The 24112-nt window shown below is 35.2% G+C and overlaps 1 protein-coding gene across 1 annotated transcript in view; it reads left to right on the top strand.

Annotated features, from left to right (window-relative positions):
* ORC5 (origin recognition complex subunit 5) overlaps nt 1-24112 on the top strand; it is a 74219-nt gene that overhangs the window by 37513 nt on the left and 12594 nt on the right. The window contains exon 12 of the mRNA XM_040260781.1: nt 3418-3528. Coding sequence (XP_040116715.1) covers nt 3418-3528 — 111 coding nt within the window. The remainder of the gene's footprint in view (nt 1-3417; nt 3529-24112) is intronic.

Genomic DNA, 24112 nt, shown 5'->3' with positions numbered 1-24112 from the left:
CTGATATTCTTATAGATTTGATTTTTGCAGTAGCCTGTTGTCTTTGGTTCATGTCATTTTAAAATCTGAACTAACTTACTGAAATCTGTATACACTTAGTAGTTCCTTTGTATTTTTATTGACTCTCCTCTTGAAATTTTATTGAATGCTTACTTTATGCCAAGCATTCTGCTAGAGGCTCCAGAGGAAGTGGAGAACAAAAGTACCATTGTCTCTGCTCTCATGAAGCTTTCAATTCAATCAAGGAATCAAACATTAAATGCAAACCATGTGAGCTCAATTCTGTTTCCTTATTTAAATTAAAGTAGATTTGATTTAATCTTAAAAAAAAAGCAAACCATACAAATAATTATCATTAACAATTGTTTTAAATCTGTTGTGTTTTTCTCCACTTGTATTTTTCTCTATGTACCTTCATTTTTTTTAAGATGTACTCATTTTTTTAAGATTTTACTTTTCAATTCAACTAATCTATGTATGTGATACCAGGTTATTTGCCAGTTAGTTTATATGGAAAAGGTTTCCCTGGTAGCTCAGATGGTAAAGCATCTGCCAACAATGTGGGAGACCCAGGTTCGATCCCTGAGTCGGGAAGATCCCCTGGAGAAGGAAATGGCAACCCACTATGCTTGCCTGGAAAATCCCATGGACTGAAGAGCCTGGTAGGCTGCAGTCCATGGGGTCGCAAAGAGTTGGACACGACTGAGCGACTTGACTTGACTTTATATGGAAAAGCAACATTTTTCCTTTCCTCACTCATAGTTCTGTTCCCCTCAATTAAACTTCTTTTAATTGCTCCTAGTTTTAGTTTTTTCTGGTATAAATATCTGTAACTCCAAGTTTATGTTCCAGGCCCTATTTTTCTTAATTTGACTTGATACCAGTTTTGATTCCTTTTTGTCTCCTCAAACATTTTTTCTACTTGGTTTCCTTTTTCACCTGTTTCTTCTATTCGTACAGACCTTCACTCTCTAATGAGCTGTGGTGAATCTAGTGAGGTATTTCTCACACTTTGACTTTCTCTGTAGGTGGGAAGCCAGTTTGTGTTTATAGAACACAAAATCAGTTCTATGAAGAAGATAAATGTCATATGCCCTACAGGGCACTGGAACACTTTAATTTTAAATTGGAAATGTGTTTTTTAATCATAAAATAAGTGAAAATTAGAAAAGTATTGGTGGCATTTTGCAGTGTGATTCTCAGCTTGAATTGCCTCCCACTTTACTCCCAACACTTAAGGAATTTGGTTTGTTTTTACTATTCTCAAGTCACATCTAAGTGTTAATGAGGACAGGGACACCAGTTCCATTTAGATAGCTCAACTTTTACCTTTATTTTTTTCTTTCTTCCCTCTAACAGAATTTCATTCATTATCCTTTCATCCATTCATTTTTTAAACTAACAATCCCAAGTTCTAGGGATGAAAAGGTAAATAAAACACTAATGAGGGTGCAACTTTGACTAATGAGAAATGCAACTTTTAAATATACCATTTATTACTTATTTACTTATTTATTTATTTTTGGCTGCACTAGGTCTTTGTTGCTGCGTGTGTGATTTCTCTAATTGCAGTGAGCAGGAGCTACTTTATAGTTGCAGTGCATGGATTTATCATTGCAGTGGCTTCTCTTGTTGTGGAGCATAGGCTCGAGGGTACCTGGGCTTAAGTAGTTGAGGCACAAGGGCTTAGTTACCCTATGGCATGAGGAATCTTCCCAGACCAGGGATCTAACCTGTAACCCCTGCATTGGCAGGCAGGTTCTTAACCAGTGGACCACCAAGGAAGTCCCAAGAAATGCAACTTTAAGCAACACTGGGATATTATTTTATACTCTTAATGTTAGCAAAACTAAAAAAGAGTCTTTATGACTCCAAGGGTTGGGTGATAGTGTGGAAAAATAAGAGCCTGTAAATTCGGCAGTTTGATCATATCAAAGTCAGTATTTGAATGTACTTTGCATTGATCAGGATAGGCTGGGTAGTACTGTAGTGACAAACTCTGTGACCCTCATTGGCAGCACCCAAAGCTGGTGCTCAGGGACAGGGACAGGGTGGGGAGGGAGGTAGGAAAGGGGTTCAGGATGGAGGGGACACATGTATACCTTTGGCCGATTCATATTGATGTATGGCAAAAACCATCATTATATTGTAAAGTAATTATCCTCCAATTGAATAAACTGGAAAAAAAAAGGGGGGGGAGGAATACTGGAGTGGGTTGCCGTTTTCTTCTCCAGGGAATCTTTCTGACCCATGGTTTGAACCCACATCTCCCGTATTGGCAGGCAAATTCTTTGCCACTGAGCCACCAGGGAAGCCCACATATATAGTAGTAGTTTAAAAATTGTCATGAAAATTATAAAAATACCAAATTCTGGAGAACAATTCTTCTCGAGAGGGAAGGGGAGAATGAGATATGGAAGGGGTGCAGGGGTCTTCAGTTTGTAACATGATCAAATGCTTTTTTTGTACAAATTGCATAATTTGGATCTGGTTGAAATTGGGCCGTGGGTACACTGGTATATTTTCTAAATGTTTGAAGTATTTAACAAGAAAAGAATATAAACTTTAAGATCTGGAAAATGATTTCTAAGCTATCTTTTAGATATAAGTAGCTGGTATAAATTACTTTTTTTGTAATTATGAGTAGTTTTTTTTTTAACTTATTCTTTAAAGAAATAGTTAATCCCATGCATGTAAATAAAGCTTCCCATTTATTTGCCCTTGCTCATATAGAGTACTTTCCTATACTGCTACTAAAATTATTTGATAGAATTATCTAATCTAATTATCTATAGACCCTTGAGCACTGCAGTTTTCCAGTAAGAGATAATTGTATTATTGACTCTGTAGACAAGTATGAACGTTTTACAGTCTTAAAAATTTTTAATAAATTTTACGTTGTTTCAAACTGACAGCTTATTCACATTCTGTGAAACACTGCATTCATTTTCTAAGCTTGTATTTACTATAACTCGTCTTTTTAGAACAGTAAATGTTGAACAAATACATTTTTCAGAAAGTGGCACAAAGAGGAGTGGTGAGGAGTTAGTAGTAGATTATAGTCTAGGGATTAGGGCCTGGACCCTACTTTTGATTGTGCACTATCTTGACAAATGACCTGGCTAAATCACTTAACATCTGGTTATAACAGCAAAATAGGGGTGATGTTTGGAACTAGACTGGATGACTTTTGAATTCTTTAATGTTTGTTGATGCTAAGTCAGAACATCTTGAAGACACCATTGAAAAATAAATCATTATCATGTCAGGTAAAATTTTAACTTAGAGACTGCCAGTTGGATTTCTTAGCCTCTGTGGGGAACTGTGTACAGTATAACTATGTTGTTATTGGGAATTTATAATACAGAAAGCAAGTGTTCTGCTGTAAGAAGAAACCCATGTTCTTTTTTCTTATAGACAAGCAATCATCTCCTTGGACCAAAACCATTTCCATTAGACAGATTATTAGCAATATTATATAGTATTGTGGACAGCAGAGTTGCTCCAACAGCAAATATCTTCTCCCAGGTAAGCTTAATGATAGGCTGTTACATATTTTCTTTATCTTTATGGAATTCTTCAGGTAGTGTGTCAGTAGAGTTCCAGACTTCTAGATATTTGGTCTGCATATGTTACCACTATAAAATGAACAATGTCCTTGGTAAGTAATTGAAATTCAAAATATATAGTCTTTGAGGGTATCACTGAATTTGCATATACTTAAGGTATAACTGAGAACAGAAACAACTTGATGTTTCTAGGCTTTTTATTTTTTTAATAAATTCAATAATGATTATCTTGCTGATTAAAAAGTGACTTTATGATTAAATTGTTGAATTATAATATAGAAATGTAACAAGTTTAAGAAATGTATTTGTAAGAAAATGATCTATAATATTCTTATTCCTCATATGTATACTTTGCATAGTTGACAATATGCATTTTTTTTGTTTGCAAAATGATTAAGTTCTCAAAATTTTCACTAGATGGCAGCAGTAGCATAAAAATAGGAAACATGACATTTATAAACTAGTTAAGCTTCTTTTTTTTTAATAACATTTAAGAGAAACCTATTCATTGAAAATACAGTCAGACTTCTTCTGTGGCTCAGTGGTAAAGAATCCACCTGCCAATGCAAGAGGTATGGATTCAGTCCCTGGTCCGGGTAGATCCTTTATGCTCCGGAACAACTAAGCATGTGTGCCACAACTATTGAACCTGTGCTCTGGAGCCTGGGAGCCACAGCTGCTGAGCCCATGAACTGTAACTGCTGAAGCCTGCACCATAGGGCCCATGCTCTGCAATAAGAGAAGCCACTGTAATGAGAAGCCTGCACGCTGTAACTGTAGAGTAGCCCCCAGTTGGTGCAGCTAGAGAAAAGCCCGCATGGCAGCAAAGACCCAGCACAGCCAAAAATAAATAAAATAGTTTTTAAAAATATATAGAGTCACAATAGATCTCTTAAATGGTTCAGAAAAACAATACTTAGCACATGGTGTGAATGGATAGAAGAAAAGACAAATGATGGCACTAGTATTTACGGAAAAGAAGTGTCACCTCAGATGTTTCAGTTAGCATTTTGTTTTATGTATATGTTTTTAGGTTGAAAACGTGTAAATAATAACATTTACATTTCAGTTTACTGCAAATAAATACGGTTCATGAATAGATGTTAGATTTTATAATCTAATGCATGATGGTAACCTTTAATGCTTCATTTAAAGAAGTCTCTGGTGACCAAAAATAGGTATATTCTCAGTGTGCTCAGCACACTGATAATTTTTATGTCAGTCAGCTTTATAGAAAATTGTGTATACATTTATTACATTTTTGGAGAAGGGGAGTCTGGTGAGTTATTAAGTTATATAAATAGCTAGATGGGTAGGTGTATGGTTGCCCTAATGTTGATAATTTAAAAAAATTTAATATATATTATAGGAGATTTTTATGATCTATGTGTATATGTTTATAATACATATAAATACTTTGCCTGGAATTTGTTTTTAGTCAAACTGTACATTTTATGAATAGCTTTCTACATGTAATACTTGATGATCTTTATTGTAAGGAATTGAGCCTCAAGAGGTGAAATGACTTTCTCACTATGACCAAGTGAGTAAATCTTTAAGAATTAAAGCCTAGAGAAGTGAAATAGACAGTACTTCTAAACAGAGCAGAAAGATGGTTGCATCATGTATGATTATTAATACTTCTTAGGTGCCCCAAAATTACTTTTGTGGGAGACACATATAAGGATGATAAGTGGGAGTTTCTTTCTTTCAGAGACCTTATATTTTGGGGGGATAAAAAAACATGTACATAAAAAGTAGTATTGTAAGTCTGTGAGTGAATGCTAGATGGTGCTGCTGCAACGTTTACAGTAAAAAGAGGTCACTTCTGGATTGGACAAGAGGAGAGAACTTGAAGGCATCACAGTAAAGGTAAAAAATGGAGCTAGGCTAATGAGTAGGATTCTTTTCTTTACTGCTATTTCTAATTTATATAAATGATATGTGTTTGTTATACAAAAATGCGTACATAAAAAAGGAAAAATAATAGTAGAATTAGCTGACATCTTATATCCAATGAGTAGGATTTATAGAACTTTAAGAGGGAGGACAATATGACCAAAGTGTGGGTCTAGGAAAAAAAGACAAGACACACTTGTGTGAGGCGAACGTGATAACCATTACACTAGAGAAACGCGACCCGTCAGACACACATTTGTGAAGTGTCACACCCTGAGTCGAGAATAAGTGGGGTTATATAGTAGCCCCACTACTAAAATTACAGCTCTTTTAATTGTCATTTTAGTTGTGATGTAGTAATAAGTAATACTGCCACTACCACACATCACACCTTGCATATTTGCCTAACATTGGTAGAGCATTTCCTAGCAGCAGATGTAGGTTTATAAGGATGGACAATCAAAACAATGATAGGCTGCTGATTTAGGGATCTACTAGCTACTCTGAGACTTTTATAGATGATGAACAATGTCACCGGTCTTTGTTTCAGTAATGTCTATAATGTTGTACTTTAGCAATTTAGCACAAAATCTATCTTCCTGTTTTAATGAAGCTAAATTCTTTTCAGCTTTAACGACCTCAGCCTTTTCATTCTTTATCTCGTCTAGTTAGCAGTCTTCAAAATGATAAATTTTGTATATTTAAAATATTGCTTTAAATGAATTTATGTTTATTTGATGAAAAATCATTTAGTACTTCATCTCAGTGATTCCATTTGGGATACAAAGGTTGGAGGAGATGGTACAAAGGAATAGATATCCATAGGTTCTGCGTCCATAGTGTCAACCAACCACAGATTGAAAATACTCGGGGAAAAAAATCTAGAAAATTCCAAAAAACAAAACTTGAATTTGCTTCACTGGCAACTATTTACCTAGCATTTACAACTATTTAATAGTATTTACATTGTAACAGGTACTAAAGATAGTCTAGAAAAGGTTTAAAGTGTGTGGGAGGATGTAACTAGGTTATACACAAACACTATGCTCTTTTATATAAAGTACTTGAGCATCCTCAGATTTTGATATGGAGGGCTGGTGGGTGGTGTCCTGGCACCAATCCCTAGGATATTGAGGGTGACTGTATAACTAATTCTAGGAAGTTTACGTTTACTTTTGTTCGGTGAATAGAATATCAAAGAAAAATTTTTTAAAAAATACTGTCTTAACAAAATGTGACAGAAATTGCATCCAAAAGAAAGGTATGTCTCCCATGTACCTTGTATTTTTTCTCCCCGTTATCTCTCACTGACTTTTTTTTCTTATTTTACTTATTCATCAAAATTATGCTTTTGCCCATGAAGTGAAGTGAAGTCGCTCAGTCGTGTCCAACTCTTTGCGACCCCATGGACTGTAACCTACTACGCTCCTCCATCCATGGGATTTTCCAGGCAAGAGTACTGGAGTGGGTTGCCATATAGGAATGACAATTTGTCTTTAACTTTTAAGTGCAAAACAAAACAAGGACATTTGTATTTGAAGTACTTATTTGATATGAACACTAGATGGCAATATTGCTGCGTTGTAGCTGTAAGATGAGCAGGAAAATCTAGTTTTTTACTTGGTAATATTGTCTTTGATATTTAGAAAGAGCTGTTTGTTAATTTAATACATTGGATTGTTTGAAGAAAAAAAAAATCCTGAAGATATTTATGAGCATGCAGACACTTCTACTCTTTCATTAAAATGTAAATAAAATTGGTAAGGAATTGTGTTGCATGAATAGTTTCTACTTGAAACCAAATTGCTTTTTATTGGTTATCATATGTCTGTATGAGATAGTAAAAATTATTTTTCTATCCATTTTGTTTGCCTGTAACTGTTTTAAGGATTTGTTTTATAGTAATTTGTTATTTTAGGTTATGCTTTTAATTTATCTTTTTAATTCTTTTTTTGTCTTTTTTTTAATCTTGGAAGGAAAAATGAAAATTTGTTTGGAAGCTTTATTTCACTGTTTTGATATTTCTATGTCTTCTCTTACTCAACCTTGCCCACTCCCTCCATAATCTTACAGTTAGGTGAAAGCAGTAAAAGTATGGTTCTTTAAGATTGTCAGATATATCACTTATTTTAAAATATTAAGCCATATCACTTTATCTTTTCCAAGAGGATAGAATTGCTGAAGAATTTATTCCTGAAATTATTGATACAGGTTTCTAAAGTGACTATTAAAAGGAAAATTATCTTTAAAAAATTAAGGATATCCAATTACATGTATACTTATATCACATTATTATTGATCTTATTTGATCAGTTAGCATTTTGAAAAATTACTTTTGAAGGTAATTCACTGTAATTCTGCAGTTTGGGAGTTTTAAAATAATAACTTGTTTCTTTAGTTATAAGGAACAGTACACTGTGAATTAATTTCTAGAAATAACTGGAAGATAAGAATAGCATAATTCTTGTTTAGTTATACATAGTTTACTAAGAAAAATTGTAAGTGAAAATATCCTTATAAATTTAATTTTCATTTTAAAAAATATAAATAAGGAGCATTTTGGAGCCAAGTGTAGTAACGTAGTTATTTTTCCAAAAATATGCATTTCCATTACTATATTCTTTTAAACTCACTTTATATTGATTGTGAATAGATTTGGACTTATCAGTTCAGTTCAGTTGCTCAGTCCTGTCTGACTCTTTGTGACCCATGGACTGTAGCACACCTGGCCTCCCTGTCCATCACCAACTCCCAGAGCTTACTCAAACTCATGTCCATAGACTCGGTGATGCGATCCAACCGTCTCATCCTCTGTCGTCCCCTTCTCCTCCTGTCTTCATTCTTTCCCAGCATCAGGGTCTTTTCCATTGACTCAGTTCTTCACATCAGGTGGCCAAAGTATTGGAGTTTCAGTTTCAGCATCAGTCCTTCCAATTAATATTCAAACTGATTTCTGTTAGGATGGACTGGTTGGATCTCCTTGCAGTCCAAGGGACTCTCAAGATTCTCCAACACCACAGTTCAAAAGCATGAATTGTTTGGCACTCAGCTTTCTTTATAGTCCAACTCTCATATCCATACATGACTACTGGAAAAACCATAGCTTTGACTAGATGGATCTTTGTTGGCAAAGTAATGTGTCTGCTTTTTAATATGCTGTCTAGGTTAGTTATAGCTTCTCTTCAAGGAGCAAGCATCTTTTAATTTCATGGCTGCGGTCACCATCTGCAGTGATTTTTGGAGCCCCCCCAAATAAAGGTTCTCACTGTTTCTATTGTTTCCCCATCTATTTGCCATGAAGTGATGGAACCAGATGCCAAGATCTTAGTTTTTTGAATGTTGAATTTTAAGCCAACTTTTCCACTCTCGTGTTTCACTTTCATCAAGAGGCTCTTTAGTTTCTTTTGCTTTCTGCCATAAGAGTGGAATCATCTGCATATCTGATGTTATTGATATTTCTCCCAGCAGTCTTGATTCCAGCTTGTGCTTCATCCAGTCCAGCATTTCTTATTATGTACTCTGCATATAAGTTAAATAATCAGGGTGACAATATACAGCCTTGATGTGCTCATTTTCCTATTTGGAACCAGTCTATTGTTCCATGCCCAGTTCTAACTGTTGCTTCTTGACCTTCAGACAGATTTCTCAAGAGGCAGGTCAGGTGGTCTGGAATTCTGGTCTCTTGAAGAATTTTCTGGTTTCTTGTGATCCACACAGTCAAAGGCTTTGGTGTAGTCAATAAAGCAGAAATAGATGTTTTCTGGAACTCTCTTGCTTTTTCTATGATCCAACAGATGTTGGCAATTTAATCTCTGGTTCTTGTGCCTTTTCTAAATCCAGCTTGAAAATATGGAAGTTCACTGTTCACATACTGTTGAAGCCTGCCTTGGAGAATTTTGAGCATTACTTTGCTAGCGTGTGAAATGAGTGCATTCCTGCTGTGGGGAGCATTCTTTGGCATTGCCTTTCTTTGGAGTTGGAATGAAAACTGACCTTTTCCAGTCCTGTGGCCACTGCTGACTTTTCCAAATTTGCTGGCATACTGAGTGCTGCATTTTCATAGCACCATCTTTTAGGGTTTGAAATAGCTCAACTGGAATTCCATCACCTCCACTAGCTTTGTTCATAGTGATGCTTCCTAAGGCCCTTTGACTTCACATTCCAGGTGTAAGTGATCACGCCATCGTGATTATCCGGGTCGTGAAGATCTTTTTTGTACAGTTCTTCTGTGTATTCTTGCCACCTCTTCTTAATATCTTCTGCTTCTGTTAGGTCCATACCACTTCTGTCCTTTTTTGAGCCATCTTTGCATGAAATGTTCCCTTGGTGTCTCTAATTTTCTTGAAGAGGTCACTAGTCTCTTCCATTTTATTTTCCTCTATTTCTTTGCATTGATCACTGAGGAAGGCTTTCTTATGTCTCCTTGCTATTCTTTGGAACTCTGCATTCACATGAGTATATCTTTCCTTTCCTCCTTTGCCTTTTGCGTTTTTCTTTTCTCAGTTATTTGTCAGACCTCCTCAGACAACCATTTTGCCTTTTTACATTTCTTTTTCTTGGGAATGGTTTTGATCAGTGCCTCCTGTACAATGTCATGTTTGGACTTACGTTTAGTTGTAAATGAGCTTGGCTTTTTCCCACAAGTAGATGACACCACCCTTATGGCAGAAAGTGAAGAGGAACTCAAAAGCCTCTTGATGAAAGTGAAAGTGGAGAGTGAAAAAGTTGGCTTAAAGCTCAACATTCAGAAAATGAAGATCATGGCATCCGGTCCCATCACTTCATGGGAAATAGATGGGGAAACAGTGTCAGACTTTATTTTTGGGGGGCTCCAAAATCACTGCAGATGGTGATTACAGCCATGAAATTAAAAGACGCTTACTTCTCGGAAGGAAAGTTATGACCAACCTTGGTAGTGTATTCAAAATCAGAGACATTACTTTGCCGACTAAGGTCCGGCTAGTCAAGGCTATGGTTTTTCCAGTGGTCATGTATGGATGTGAGAAGTTGGACTTGTGAAGAAGGCTGAGCACTGAAGAATTGATGCTTTTGAACTGTGGTGTTGGAGAAGACTCTTGAGAGTCCCTTGGACTGCAAGGAGATCCAATCAGTCCATTCTGAAGGAGATCAGCCCTGGGATTTCTTTGGAAGGAATGATGCTAAAGCTGAAACTCCAGTACTCTGGCCACCTCATGCGAAGAGTTGACTCATTGGAAAACACTCTGATTCTGGGAGGGATTGGGGGCAGGAGGAGAAGGGGACAACAGAGGGTGAGATGGCTGGATGGAATCACTGACTCGATGGACATGAGTCTGAATGAACTCCGGGAGTTGGTGATGGACAGGGAGGCCTGGCGTGCTGCGATTCATGGGGTCGCAGAGAGTCGGACATGCCTGAGTGACTGAACTGAACTGAACTGATTACATTAATTGTAGTAGCATTTAGTTATTAAACATCTGTATTTTACTTGTTTAAGTTTTGGTTTATTGATATAGGACATATTTAAGCTATTTTGGTAATTTTTAAATGAATTTATCATTAATCGAAAGCAAAATGATTTAGTTGCTTTATGCATGGAGAGTTTTTGAAGCAGGTGCTTCATCTCTAATTTACCATAGCTGTAGGACATTTTTTGCTAAAATTTTAGGTAAGGTTGCATTTACTTATTCAACCAAAAACCAATTTTTGGCATTTTTCTTCAATTATAGGTAGATGTATAGAACATTTATATAATTTTTAGTTTCAGTGGTGGGATTTTGTCCATATTTGTGTGATTAAAAATGTTTAGATATAATTTAAATCAAATTTCAAAGTCGATATTTGATCTTTTTTCCCTAATTGGAATTAAAATTTTCTTTCTCTGCTTAAAATTTTATTTAATAGATTTTTTTTAAGGGCTTATTATGTTTCACACTCTGTTATATAAAGAGATACAGAAGTCAAGCAAATGCAGTGCTTGTCCTCAAGGGCCTTTTAATCAGTCTTATAGCTTCCTCTGCCATTCATTAGTTTTGTGTGCAGCTGCCGAATTATATCACAGTTAATGGTGTATATGTATTTTTACTGGGAGGGCATTCATACTGAAGGAACTAATACTTAAATACTTAAAGTGAGTATGTTGCAGGAAGGGGGATCCCTCCAGGCCTTGAAAGGAGGCTCTTGTCCAGCACTCAGAAATGAATTGTCCAAGGAGACACACATGCTGACAAATGACAAAGCAAGAGACTTTATTGGGAAGGGGCATCCAGGCAGAGAGCAGTAGAGTAAGAGAACCCAGGAGAACTGCTCTGCCACATGCTCACAGTTTCTTGTTTTATGATAAATGAAATTAGTTTCCTGGTTGTCTTTGGCCAGTCATTCTGACTCGGGGTCTTCCCTGTTGGTGTACCCATTGCTCAGCCAGGATGGATGCCAGCAAGAATTCTGGGAGGTGGTAGGATGCGTGGTATCTCCTTTTGACCTTTCCCGAAATCTTCGGTTGATAGTGACTTATTAGTTGCGTGTTCCTTACCAGGACCTCCTGTTCTAAGATAACTCAGGCAAGTGGTTATATGGTGCCTGGCAAGGGTAGGTGGTTTCAGTCAGTGTGTTTCCCCTAACAAATATATTAAAACAGAATTTTTTTTCACTTCAGTAGTCCCTGCTGTTTCATAATATAGATATTTGAATGTCTTCTTCCAAGTTAAATAGCAAACCTATTTGTTGAATGTTTCCTTCTGACAGTCCTTGAACTTAGTGTTATGCAGCATGATTGTTTGATACCTATGTCATACCTAAATTTTTCTAATAATTAAATTATGAGAATCTCTTAAAACTTGAAACTCTTTCAGTTCAGTCGCTCAGTTGTGTCTGACTCTTTGTGACCCCATGAATCGCAGCACGCCAGGCCTCCCTGTCCATCACCAACTCCTGGAGTTCACTCAAACTCACGTCCATCTAGTCGGTGATACCATCCAGCCATCTCATCCTCTGTCGTCCCCTTCTCCTGCCCCCAACCCCTCCCAGCATCAGAGTCTTTTCCAATGAGTCAACTCTTCACATGAGATGGGCAAAAGTATTTAGGGACAATAAATACTCTGTTGTGCATAGCGTATTAAAAACTAAGTGGCGTTTCTTCAAGTTACATGGCTGTATTTCAAATATTTTGTGGTTAAAAGTTATGCTCATTATGCTACTTTTTTATATGCAATATTTCAAGCTATATTTGTAGATTTTTAACCAAAAGCACTTTAGTTAAACTCATTTTATAGACTTATAAAAACCTTTTTACCTTAAAGTTAGTATATTATATAATACAATACTTGTTCGGCTTATATTTTTGAAAAAGTAGTTATATTTATCAAATGCTAGTCATAGAACATCAGAAATCATAGATAATAAAATACTACCCTTTGCATATATTGGTTAGATAAGAATTTGAACTTGGTAAACATATAATATAATGTCCTACAATTTAGATACATAAGATATTCATATAAAGTGATGTAAGTATGATAATTACTTTCATAGAAAATGAAATTGGTGAACAAAAGGGACAGTTTTAATAAAAACAAATTCCCTGGTTACTGGAGCTTTAGAAAATGTGAAAAGCTGTTCTTTTATGATTTCTCTGTGTTTCATTTGACTTGTACCAACAATCTAGTGCCTCTATAATATACAACTGAAACGCTTGATGCCATTAAGGTTAATTATATAAATCATAGGAAATATCCCGAATGCTAGCACTTTCTAATAATCTTACTATTTTTTTTTCCCTTAGCCACAACTGAAATTGTGAGGCGTTCCATTCCAAAGATAGTGCTAGAACTTTACTTAATGCCTACTTTGCCGTTTGACTGAGGCGGGCTCTTCTCTAGCAGTGGAGAGCCTTACTTTCTTGAAGCACTGTCTTGAAGCTCTGTCTCCACTGGGGCAGTAAATTAGATTCTAAAGTCTCCTGATACTCTTGGTGTAGATATGTTACCATTCTGCCTGTTAGACTGCTCTGCTGTAAGTGCTGATTTCAGGAGACTTTTTAAAAGCGGTTTTGAGATGCTTCATATTTGGAAAGAGTATAAAGTTGAGCTGTGGTTGGTTTTCACTAGCTGCTCTGTTGTAAGGAATACTGATATTACCAAGTAGTATTACCACGTATAATAAAAAGCACAGGAATATTTTACTATGTTGCCCAGGAATAAAATCTTTCTCATTTTCATTTATAAAAGGATGGTGTTTACACCTGCTTTTCTCCTGCCTTCCCTAAATCTGGTGTTGAATTTCTTCAGTGTAGCCACTTTGCCTTTTGTGAATATATCAGCCCAGCAGTAGGCATTTTTACTAAACTCCAGAAAAATGGAACCATTGCTTAAGGGTGACATGTAAAGTACTGCCTAAGGGATAGAAAAATTTTATAAATTATGCTTTCAACTGTTAAAGAGAGTACTGTCTTTGAACCTTATTCTGTGTAGGCAGTATTTTATAACTATCTTTCTAATAAATACACCAAATGTATACCCTTTATTCACATTTTTTAGGGGGAAATGTGTTTAACACCAATAAATTTTATATGACTTTGCAAGTTTTTTGCTGAAAACGGACAGAATTTTATATGGATATGGGCTTATACATGTCTATTCAAATAAACCTCTTAATATAGAGTCTGTATAGGCAAGTGCATACCGTAGATAGTGTTTTATGACTAGATTATTTTAATGAGGACCGGAGTTTTAGCAAGAACAATTTAGGAGTTAAATGATTTGGAAAAATCCACATTATGGAAATGTGTGCTACATTTTAAAATGCTCTGTAAAAAGTTGATTAAAAGAAATGTTGATGCTTAAGGGGGTTTCCAATGAAAGATTGTCTTGATTCCTTGTCAGCTCACAACTGATCAGAGTCCTTTGGAGGATATTGGCCTCATCTACCTATTAGTAGATATTTTTCATGAGCTTGTGCTGCACCAAGTCCTTATGAGAAACTAGGGTCTTTAGTCCCAAGTCACTTCTAGAACCTAAGGTGCTCCCTCTCTTTGGCCACTCTAAATAGTGGTGGAGAGTTGAATTTCCAACAATTAGGAATAAGAAAGGGAGCTAGTTTTACCTAGGGCTGTCTAATTTATTCTCTTTGCTTCAAATGCTACATGTATGCTAGCTTTTGAGTTCTGAATTTCTAGTCCTTTTCCTCTAGCTCTGGACCCAGATTGCCAACAGCACAGTCATACCTGAATGTGCCATGTTTATCAACACTGATACATCCAAAACCAAATTAGTCCCTAAATAATGTCCTAACTGATCTTCCTGACACTGACATCTTCAAATTTGTTTTGCATACAATCATCAGAAAAAAATCTTTGAAAAGCAAATATGCTTTTATGTTTATGGTTTTTTAATGAGTCGCATTGTCTGTGGAACCAGGAGTACATTCCATAACACTTCTTGTGAGGCCCTTCACAGACTGGCAGTATTTTCAGCCACTGTCGTTACTCATCTTGTACACCATTCACTGTAAGCGCTTTCTTCTCTGAAAGCACACCCATTTTTCTCATTGTGTTGTTACATGTGCTGTCTTCCAGCACTGTTGAGCTCTATTTGATGCTTATGGTCCACACCCCCAACAATGCCATTTCTTAATGAATTCACATTTTGCCTCCTTTCCTATTTGTTAGTCATTACCTTTTCTAAAGTCAGGTAATTGGATTTATACGTATCACTACTGGCATAGCACTCATAGTGTGTTATTGCCATTGTATTATTGTCTCCCCTAATACCTTAAATTCTTTGTGGGCATAAACTTTGTCTTTATTTTTCTGTCTTTTGCACAGTGCCTTGAACATGGGATTCATTGACTGAAAGAAGGATACTAAAGATTTGCAGTCATTTATGTTCTAAAAAGTTCCAGAGATCAGAGACACTATCTTTAGTTCCTCTAAGTATAAACATTCATGGCACTTTTTATTTGAGTGTTTTTGAAGAGTAACCATCCACTCTCTGCCTAAAAAAAAAAAAAAAAATTCAAAATGGTTTTAAGTTGAATTAGCTTTGAAAATATTTCCCTCCTTTCCATTGTAGCACTCACCACCTCTACTTTTTATTTGTAAAAAATGTCAGTTGAACTCTTGATATATGCCATATGTTCATGAATTATCACATTACTTGAAATCAAATCAAATGTGTTTCTTTTTGGGTTGTATGGACCTCATACACTGATATATATCACATTTTTTATTTAAATAATTTAATGTATCAGATTGTAAAGCTCCTCCAAAACAAGCAGGATAGGATGTTTCACAAATCAATTAACATATATACCAAGCTATGAAAGTATAAAAATAATGAGCATGTTAAAATTTAATTACAGTTGTAAATTGATTTCCTTTTGTTGGCAGAAAGAACATAGTTTATTAGCCCAGGAACAGGTTCACACTGTTTTAACATCAAGCACTTCCAGCTGAAGCTTATTAGTGACTGCCTCTCAGATTAAGGGGAAAAAACCCTCCCTGTGGTACATGAACTCCTATTGTTAAGACATAAATAATCAGTTCATCTCCTACGTGGATGAGAACAAAGAACATAATAGTACACAGAGCAAAGATTAACTTAGCAAATATTGTATAACCCCATTAAAGATGTAAACTTTAAAACATCTTATGTTTAAGGAGATTTTTATTTTTCTTTATGAATGCCTCAGTCGTCACATAGGTGCTAGTCGGAGGGAGGAAAAATAACTTTGGCTTTTGAATTAGGTAGATGCATTATTTTAAGCTAAAGTAAAATAAAATCCTTTAATTAGTGTCATTATGCTACATATATATGTATATATGTGTATATGGGCATATGTGTATAAAAGCCTAAGGAAATGCTATTTTTTTATAGCAAGAATATTTTCAGATACTTAGTTTCATTTATTTTTAAGCCAATGACCAAAACCCAGGATTTACATTTTAAGGAAAAACACCAATGAAAATATGCCTTAAACGTAGAGGTAAAGAGACTGACTTTTTGTACAGCTTTCTTTTGAAATTTTATTCTGTATTTTCTAGTCCAGAATCTAAATCCTCACTTTGGAAAAAAAAATGCATTTTCTAGGCTAATTTTTATTCAATTTCACTCATTTGAATTTGAGCTTGATACAGTAGACAACAAAAACAGCTCTGGAGAACAGTGTATACCCCCTAAAATCTGAAAATTATTGGCAAAGGAATATGTCTTCATAGGGAATAGAAGCCAAGAAGGGGAGTAATAATTTCCCCACAGAAATTTAAATTTACTCAAACAATTACTAAAATATTTCTTGAAAATGACTCCCAAGTGTTTCAGGAAAGACCAAGTAAAAATTCTTGATATTTATCCTAACTTTTATTCAACTATTATGTATTTTGTATGATTTATAGTCATTATTTTTTATAAGTTATCTTTAATCCACAAATGTACAGGAAATTTTTTATAGGAAATTTTGCTTTGGGATACCATTTTCAGTCTTGTCTAATAATTTCAGATTTTCAGAAATTGTGCTTTTTCCTCCACTCTATCTTTTAAAAATTAGGCCTTAAAATCAATAATTTCATATGTAATATAATGTTTAGTTTTCATTTATGAAAGGTTTGCACATCATTTGTTGTTGTTATTTAGTCACTAAGTTGTGTCCAGCTCTTTTGCGAACCCATGAACTGCAGCCTTCCAGGCTCCTCTGTCCGTAGGATTCTCCTGGCAAGAATACTGAAGCGGGTTGCCGTTCCCTTCTCCAGGGGATCTTTCTGAACCAGGGATCGAACCCGCATCTTCTGCTTGGCAGGCAGGCAGAGTCTTTACTACAGAGCCACCTAGGAAGCCCATTACACATCATTAGGTTAATAAATTGCATATTAATATTACTTTGACATCAGACCTCTCATATTTGATAATTTTGTTCACAGGATTGTTGACTGTTGATTCTTAAGGCTATTACCTGTATCCCTGGGGCAGGATTTTTGCCTGTATTCTTTATCTTTTTTGTTACAATTTTATTTGCATTTTTCCCTCTGTTTTATCTGCAGTGCCTTTGTTGCCAAGTTTCTAACCTTCAGCAGACTCAAGGTATCACCTTCACTGTGGAATGCTTTCAGAGTTGTCATTCTACTCACTTTTCCTTATTGTTGCCTTCTGTAAAGCTTTCCTTAGTCTTATTACAATGATGTCTTCCCTATATTCTGCATCTCCCTTTGGGATAGTGTAAGCTTTGAAAATTCAGATTGTATTCAAATCCAGTGTAGTTTTTACTGCTATTAGCTCAGTGACCTTGAATATTTATCAACCTCTCTGAAGTTGTTTCCTGTTCTGGAAATGAGCTTTATTTATAGTACCTAACTCATGGCTGGGCTCTTGTGAGGACTAAAGGAATTAAAGTGCCTAGTACACTGCCTGTTATTTGTAGTCTGTAGATGCAGATCTCTCGATGTCTATATCTAGTCTATAGAGCCTGGACTTAATAGCAGTTCCAATCCCTCTACCATTAATTACCCGTGGTCACTAATACTAAGTAGTTTCCCATACCTCTTATTTCTCTTCTCTCAAGTTTTGTCCATATCCTCTGCCAGATCTTGAGAAGAGTGAATGCCAGTTACATAATGTGTAATTTGAAGAGCAGTAGAAGAAAAGATAAAAGCACTGAACTGGGGTCTTTGAACTATCTTCTATAGTCATAGTCTTGACAGACTACCTTCTAATATTCATCAGTACCCCAAGTGAGGCACTATTTTGGCTAAACACTTTTAATATGTTAATTATTCTTAGGATTACATACTTAATTTAAAATTTATTGTTACAACTCTAAAATATTTTGTAGTAGACCTCTTGCATGATATATATGTTATATTCTTTTTCATTAGGACTTTTGCATTTGTAACTTGAAACATGTCAAACATACTAATTTGTTTGGGGTGACTGAGTAGGGTCTGATAATGCCAGTCATCCTTTTATGATGTCTGTTTTCACATCTGTGAAACAAGGCACTGATCTCCCAAGATTTCCAGTCCTGATGGGCTGGCTCTCAATTTTCTTTCATAATAATTTTATATTGGAACACTTTAGTATTTATTGTTTAAGTGCATTTGTTTTCTGTAGACCCCAAACAAACAAAAGCAAATTTTTCACCATTTAAAACAATAAAAATAAAAAGTAGAATTTGGGAAAATTTAGAACACTGAAGGTGGGATTTACATAATAGTTTGCTATAATCCTCCTGTGCTTTAGAGTAAGTGATAAGTTGTATTAGCCACAGGTTTGGAGCAACTTTGTGATGTCTTTATGGGCTTACAGCATGAAACCAACAGCTACAAATTCTTGTGGCTGAACCACAAGTCACAACTAATTATCAAACTTTAAACAGGAAAATCTGTAATCTGTAAACTTAAAAACCCATATAACCTCAACCCAGTGGCATATTGATATTGAAATAATTAATATTCTTAAACTTGCCCACTTTGAGCAGTCTTTTATCAAGTAGTTTTTTTAAATCCCTGTAAATAAAGATCAAAAATGTTTTTATTTCTATGAGTAGATTTAAGTATCTGCTTCATAGGTACTTGTTATTTTGAGACAAAATGCCTTCTAGCAGTTTATAAGTTTTCAAAGCCCTCTATATTTTGTGTATTTTTTCAATGTAGTTAATTTTTAAATAAAAATATTTTTGAGTTGCTATAGATTTATGTTCAGTTGTGAGAAAAAAATAAGGGCTCTTCCTTGCTGTATGCGCTTTACGCAGTTTCACAACCAGTAAATTGATATTGATGTGATCTACTGATCTTAATTAAATTTTCCACTTTTGCATTTATTCATTTTTGTCTATATCTGTGCATATTGGTTATTTGAAATTTTATTGTATGTGTAGGTTTGTGTATCTCCCTCCATAGACAATATACCAGTTCTGTAATCACAAGGACTCCTTTTATAACCACACTCATCTTTCTCTTGCCTATTCCCCCAGTCCCTGGCAACCACTAATCTCCACCTTCTAAAATTTTGTCATTTCAAAAATTTGTATAAACAAATTTACACAGTATTTAACATTTGAGATTGGCTTTTTGTCATTTGGCATAAATTCCTTTGCGAGTCATCCAAATTGTTGCATGTACCAATAATTCATTCTTTTTTTTTGCTGCTGAGTTGTATTCCATGATATGAAATACATAGTTTGTTCAACTCTTCACCCATTGAAGGCTCTCTGGGTTCTTTCTAGTTTTTGGTTGTCACAAGTAAAACTACTGTGAATGCTCATGTACAGATTTTTGTGTGAACATACACAAAAGATGCAACTACTGTTCATATGGTAATTGCATGTTTAATTTCCTAAGTGGTATCAATGTTTTACTACCTCCAATGAAATAAGATAACCTTACTTCTTTCTTGCTTTTTAAATATCATTGTTTTGAGGATCAGGTGATAATCAGTTTTTAATCAAATATGAGCTAGAAAACTCATGAGATAGTCTGCTTTATCCATACTTCTGCCTTTCTGTTGTTCTTTATTCCTTTTTCATGCTCAGGGTTCCTTCTTTTGTTATTTCCTTTTTGTTTAAAGAACTCCATTTAGCCATGTTTCAAAGGTGAGTCTGCTATTTACTGATTCTTTAGTTTTACCTCATTTGAGAATGTCTTTGCTGCTGCTGCTGCTAGGTCACTTCAGTCGTGTCCAACTCTGTGCGACCCCATAGACCACAGCCCACCAGGCTCCTCCGTCCCTGGGATTCTCCAGGCAAGAACACTGGAGTGGGTTGCCATTTCCTTCTCCAATGCGTGAAAGTGAAAAGTGAAAGTGAAGTCGTTCAGTTGTGGCTGACCCTCAGCGACCCCATGGACTGCAGCCTTCCAGGCTCCTCTGTCCATGGGATTTCCCAGGCAAGAGTACTGGAGTGGGGTGCCATTGCCTTCTCCAGAGAATGTCTTTATTTCCACTTTATTCATGAGGGATATTTTTGCCAGATATAGAACTTAGGGTTACCATTTCTTTTGGCCTGGACTCCTGTTTAGTCCAGGAGAGAAATAAGCCTACCTGCCTAGCTTTCTGTTCTGGATTAGGGATCAGGAGATGCTGAGCCTACATCACCTTGTGCAGTTGCTGCAGCCATAAGACATCCTGTCTCCACATTATTCCTCCAGTCCTGGAAGTAGTCTGCCTTCCTCTTTCTACCTTTCAGAGTCCTTTGGTAAGGTTATTTCCAGGGTTTAATAGTTGTGCTTAGCTGGAAAGAACTGTAAATATGAATCTAAGCCATGTTATCTGGACCAGAAGTCCTCCTGTATTTTTTTAAAATGTGTTTTCTTCTGGCTTGGCTTGCTGTTAGTATTTGTTTATGAAACATGTTCTAGGTTTATTTAAGGCTCAGTTGGATGAGAAGTTTTCTGTAAATTATACAGTGCTAAAAAGGACTTCAAAATATTAAAATATATTTTGCCATTATTTAGAGAGCTTTGCCCCAACAAAGATTAAATCCTTCTAAGATCAATTTTATTGGCTACAAGATACTCCTATTTATTCTTATTTGTTGCAACTAAAACACTTCCTTCATTTGGGGCCTTAACAACAGTAATGACTCTTGTGTGTCTATTTTCTGTGTTGCTAAATCCTTGGCTGCTGCAGCAGATGGGAAAGACCAATTCCACTTGTATCTTATGATTGCACATGCTCACATACAAAACTGAGTCTGGTCCTGAGTACCATTACTAGTCTACAGGCTTTTGCCATATTCCTGTTGATCATAGCAAATTATTTAGACATTAATGCCAGCCTGCAGATGGGAGGACCTCATCATTTTGTCATGAACACTTAATGTTGGGCAATGAAGTAAATCAATATTTTCTATGATCCTGTTCATCTTTGAATGTGCAGTACCTAGACCAGGTCCTCAAGAGTTTCATGGATATGCAGTGGGAAATAAAATTAGGGATTCAATAATGGAGACAAGGTAGGTATTCTTGTACTTATACACGTATAGAAATAATTTTCCACAAGTTCCATATATTTTCCCAGATTTTTTCATTTAGGCATAAATTAATATGTTTGAGATTCAAAATGTTGACCCCGTGTTGTTGTTCAGTTGCTCAGTCATGTCCGACTCTTTGCGACCCCATGGACTGCAGCACATCAGGCATCCCTGATCTCCCAGAGCTTGCTCAAACTCATGTCCATTGAGTCAGTGAGCCATCCAACCATCTCATCCTCTGTCGTCCCCTTCTCCTTCTGCCTTCACGCTTTCCCAGCATCAGGGTATTTTCTAATGAGTTGGTTCTTTGCATCAGGTGGCCAGAGTATTGGAGCTTCAGTTTCAGCATCAGTTTTTAAGTTAATCTTTCTACTTAATTTTTTCAGTTGACTTTTAGCATCATTTTCATAAACTATCAAAGTACTTTTAAGTTGTTGGTATTTGTACATTTCTTTATGTAATGTTCTGCTAAATTATGTATTTGTCTGTTGTTTCTGTTCATATGGTAACTCAAGGAATTAAAAGGCTCTGAAATTAGGTTTTTTTAATGTGAGAAATCACATTATAATTTGTTTCATTTTAGTTTAGATTTTTGTGTGTATTAGCATCTCCTAAATCAGACCGCATCCATCTTCCCCTGCCAAATTGAGCAATCATCTTACTAATATTTTGGAAATACCTTTCGACTGCTACATCTTAAAGTGGTACTGTATGCTTTGTACAATTTATGTGATTTATGTATCCATGGAATCTTGGTAGAACTGATTAAAAGGACTATCTGTTTCAGTGCAATTGCCTTTGATAATTAACGTTAACTAATACAGTAAAAGTAATGAAACAGTGAAATACCTGAAAATATTCTTGAAATTCTAACTTAACTAGATTAAAGACAGATTTTGTGTTTATGAAAAAATGGAAGAGTAAATTTAGCCTATAATTTGGATTAGAGTTGAATTAAATATGTGACAGTATTTGAATCACAGGAAAGTAGAAGTTATAAGAAATAATATAAGGAAATGCCAGTAGGAGAGTAAAATGTGAGTAATGTTTTCTATATTAAAGGAAAAAGAAGTACTAAAGAAGCCTATTTTAATAATAAAGGGAGATTAATATTTCAAACATTAAAGGGTTTAGAAGACATTTTAAAAGGGATTCAAATATCTATTACTAACCTACTTTAGCAAATGAATCCCTTGTAAAAAAAAAATAGAAAGGAATGAAGTTAATGAATATATTTTGCCATAGGAGATAATATTAACTCTTCTGTATAGCCTCCCATTTATTACAATTTCAGACCTACTTTCTCATTATTATCCTACCTGTTTCTAAACTGGAAACGATAATGAGTTTGTCCTTACTTTCAGCAGTACTCACTTTCCCCTAAAGATCCCATTATTCCTTGACTGCTCGTCCTATTGTGTGTCTCGTCCCTTCATAGTAAGGGTTTCATGCCACTTACCTTGTGAGAGAAGGGAGCTTCGTGACTGCATTTTGTCGTTAATAAGTGAGCCCTTCTTTAAATCTCTTTTTAGTTACTATACCTTCGTTGTTTTAGTTTGCTTCATGTATCTCATTATCCTTTAACTGTTAACCTTCCCATATTCTTCTATTTTGTTGTATCTCTCCTAAAGAGTATTATAATTGGATTTATTTTTCAGTCACTTAATCTTTGACTTTTATTTGCAACATTTAGTTAACTTTTAATATAATTTCTAATGTAATTTTGTTTACATCTTATCTTGTTTTATTCTGTTTGTCTTACCTACCTTTTGTTTCTTTTTCTTAGTTTTAGATTTTTTAAATTTATGTTTCCTTACTTCTGTTCTCTTAGTTGTTGCTATATAACGTTTATACTTATCAAAGTCAAAATTTAGTGATTTACCATCATATTTACCAGTTTCTTCATTCCTTCTTGAATTTCAGACCTTCCAACTTGTATTCCTTTATTTTCACCTGGAAGTATATTTTAGGAATTTCTTTAAGTGAGTAGGAATATTTTGATAGCACACCATTGTTTTTAGTTTAGAAATTTGCCTTTTATTTCATCCCCAGTTTTAAGAGATTGGTTTTGGGGGGCATACATTTCTGAGTTAACAGTTACTTTCTTCAGCATGTTAAAAATATAGTTCCACTATTTTGTGTCTTTCATTGTTGTTCTTAAGACAGTTGTCAGTTCAATTGCTAGTCCTGTAAAGATAATCTGTTTTTCCTTTTCTAGCTACTTTTAAGAGCTTTTTATCTTTGATATTCTGTACTTACTGTGGCATATCTAGGTATTGATTTCTTTTTATTTCCCCTGTTGGACTTATTTAGCTCTTCAGTTCTATGATATGGTGTTCTTCATCTTTATGAATGAATTTTCATCCATTATCTTTTCAGATATTACTTCTGCCCCTTTTTTCTGTCTCTTTTCCTTCCAGAAATTTGATTAGAAATATGTTAGATTTTCTCATTTTGTCTTTTCTATTTTTTTTAGTCTCTTTAGTTTGCATTCTGTATCATTTTTTCAGAACTACCAATGTATTCCTTAATTTTCCCTACATCTGGGTCTGATATGCCATATAGTCTTTAATTATATTTTTCATGCAGTTTTTTTGTCAATTCATTTTTTATCCACTTCATTTCCTGGTGAAACTGACACATTGAGCATTTTTTCCAAAGGGATTAGTATATGTGGCCCATTACTTTTCTTGATCTGTTCAGAAGTATTT

This window comes from Oryx dammah, unplaced genomic scaffold (genome assembly GCF_014754425.2).
Source record: "Oryx dammah isolate SB20612 unplaced genomic scaffold, SCBI_Odam_1.1 HiC_scaffold_18, whole genome shotgun sequence".
NCBI lineage: Eukaryota > Metazoa > Chordata > Mammalia > Artiodactyla > Bovidae > Oryx > Oryx dammah.
This window is presented reverse-complemented; position numbering and strand designations above follow the sequence as displayed.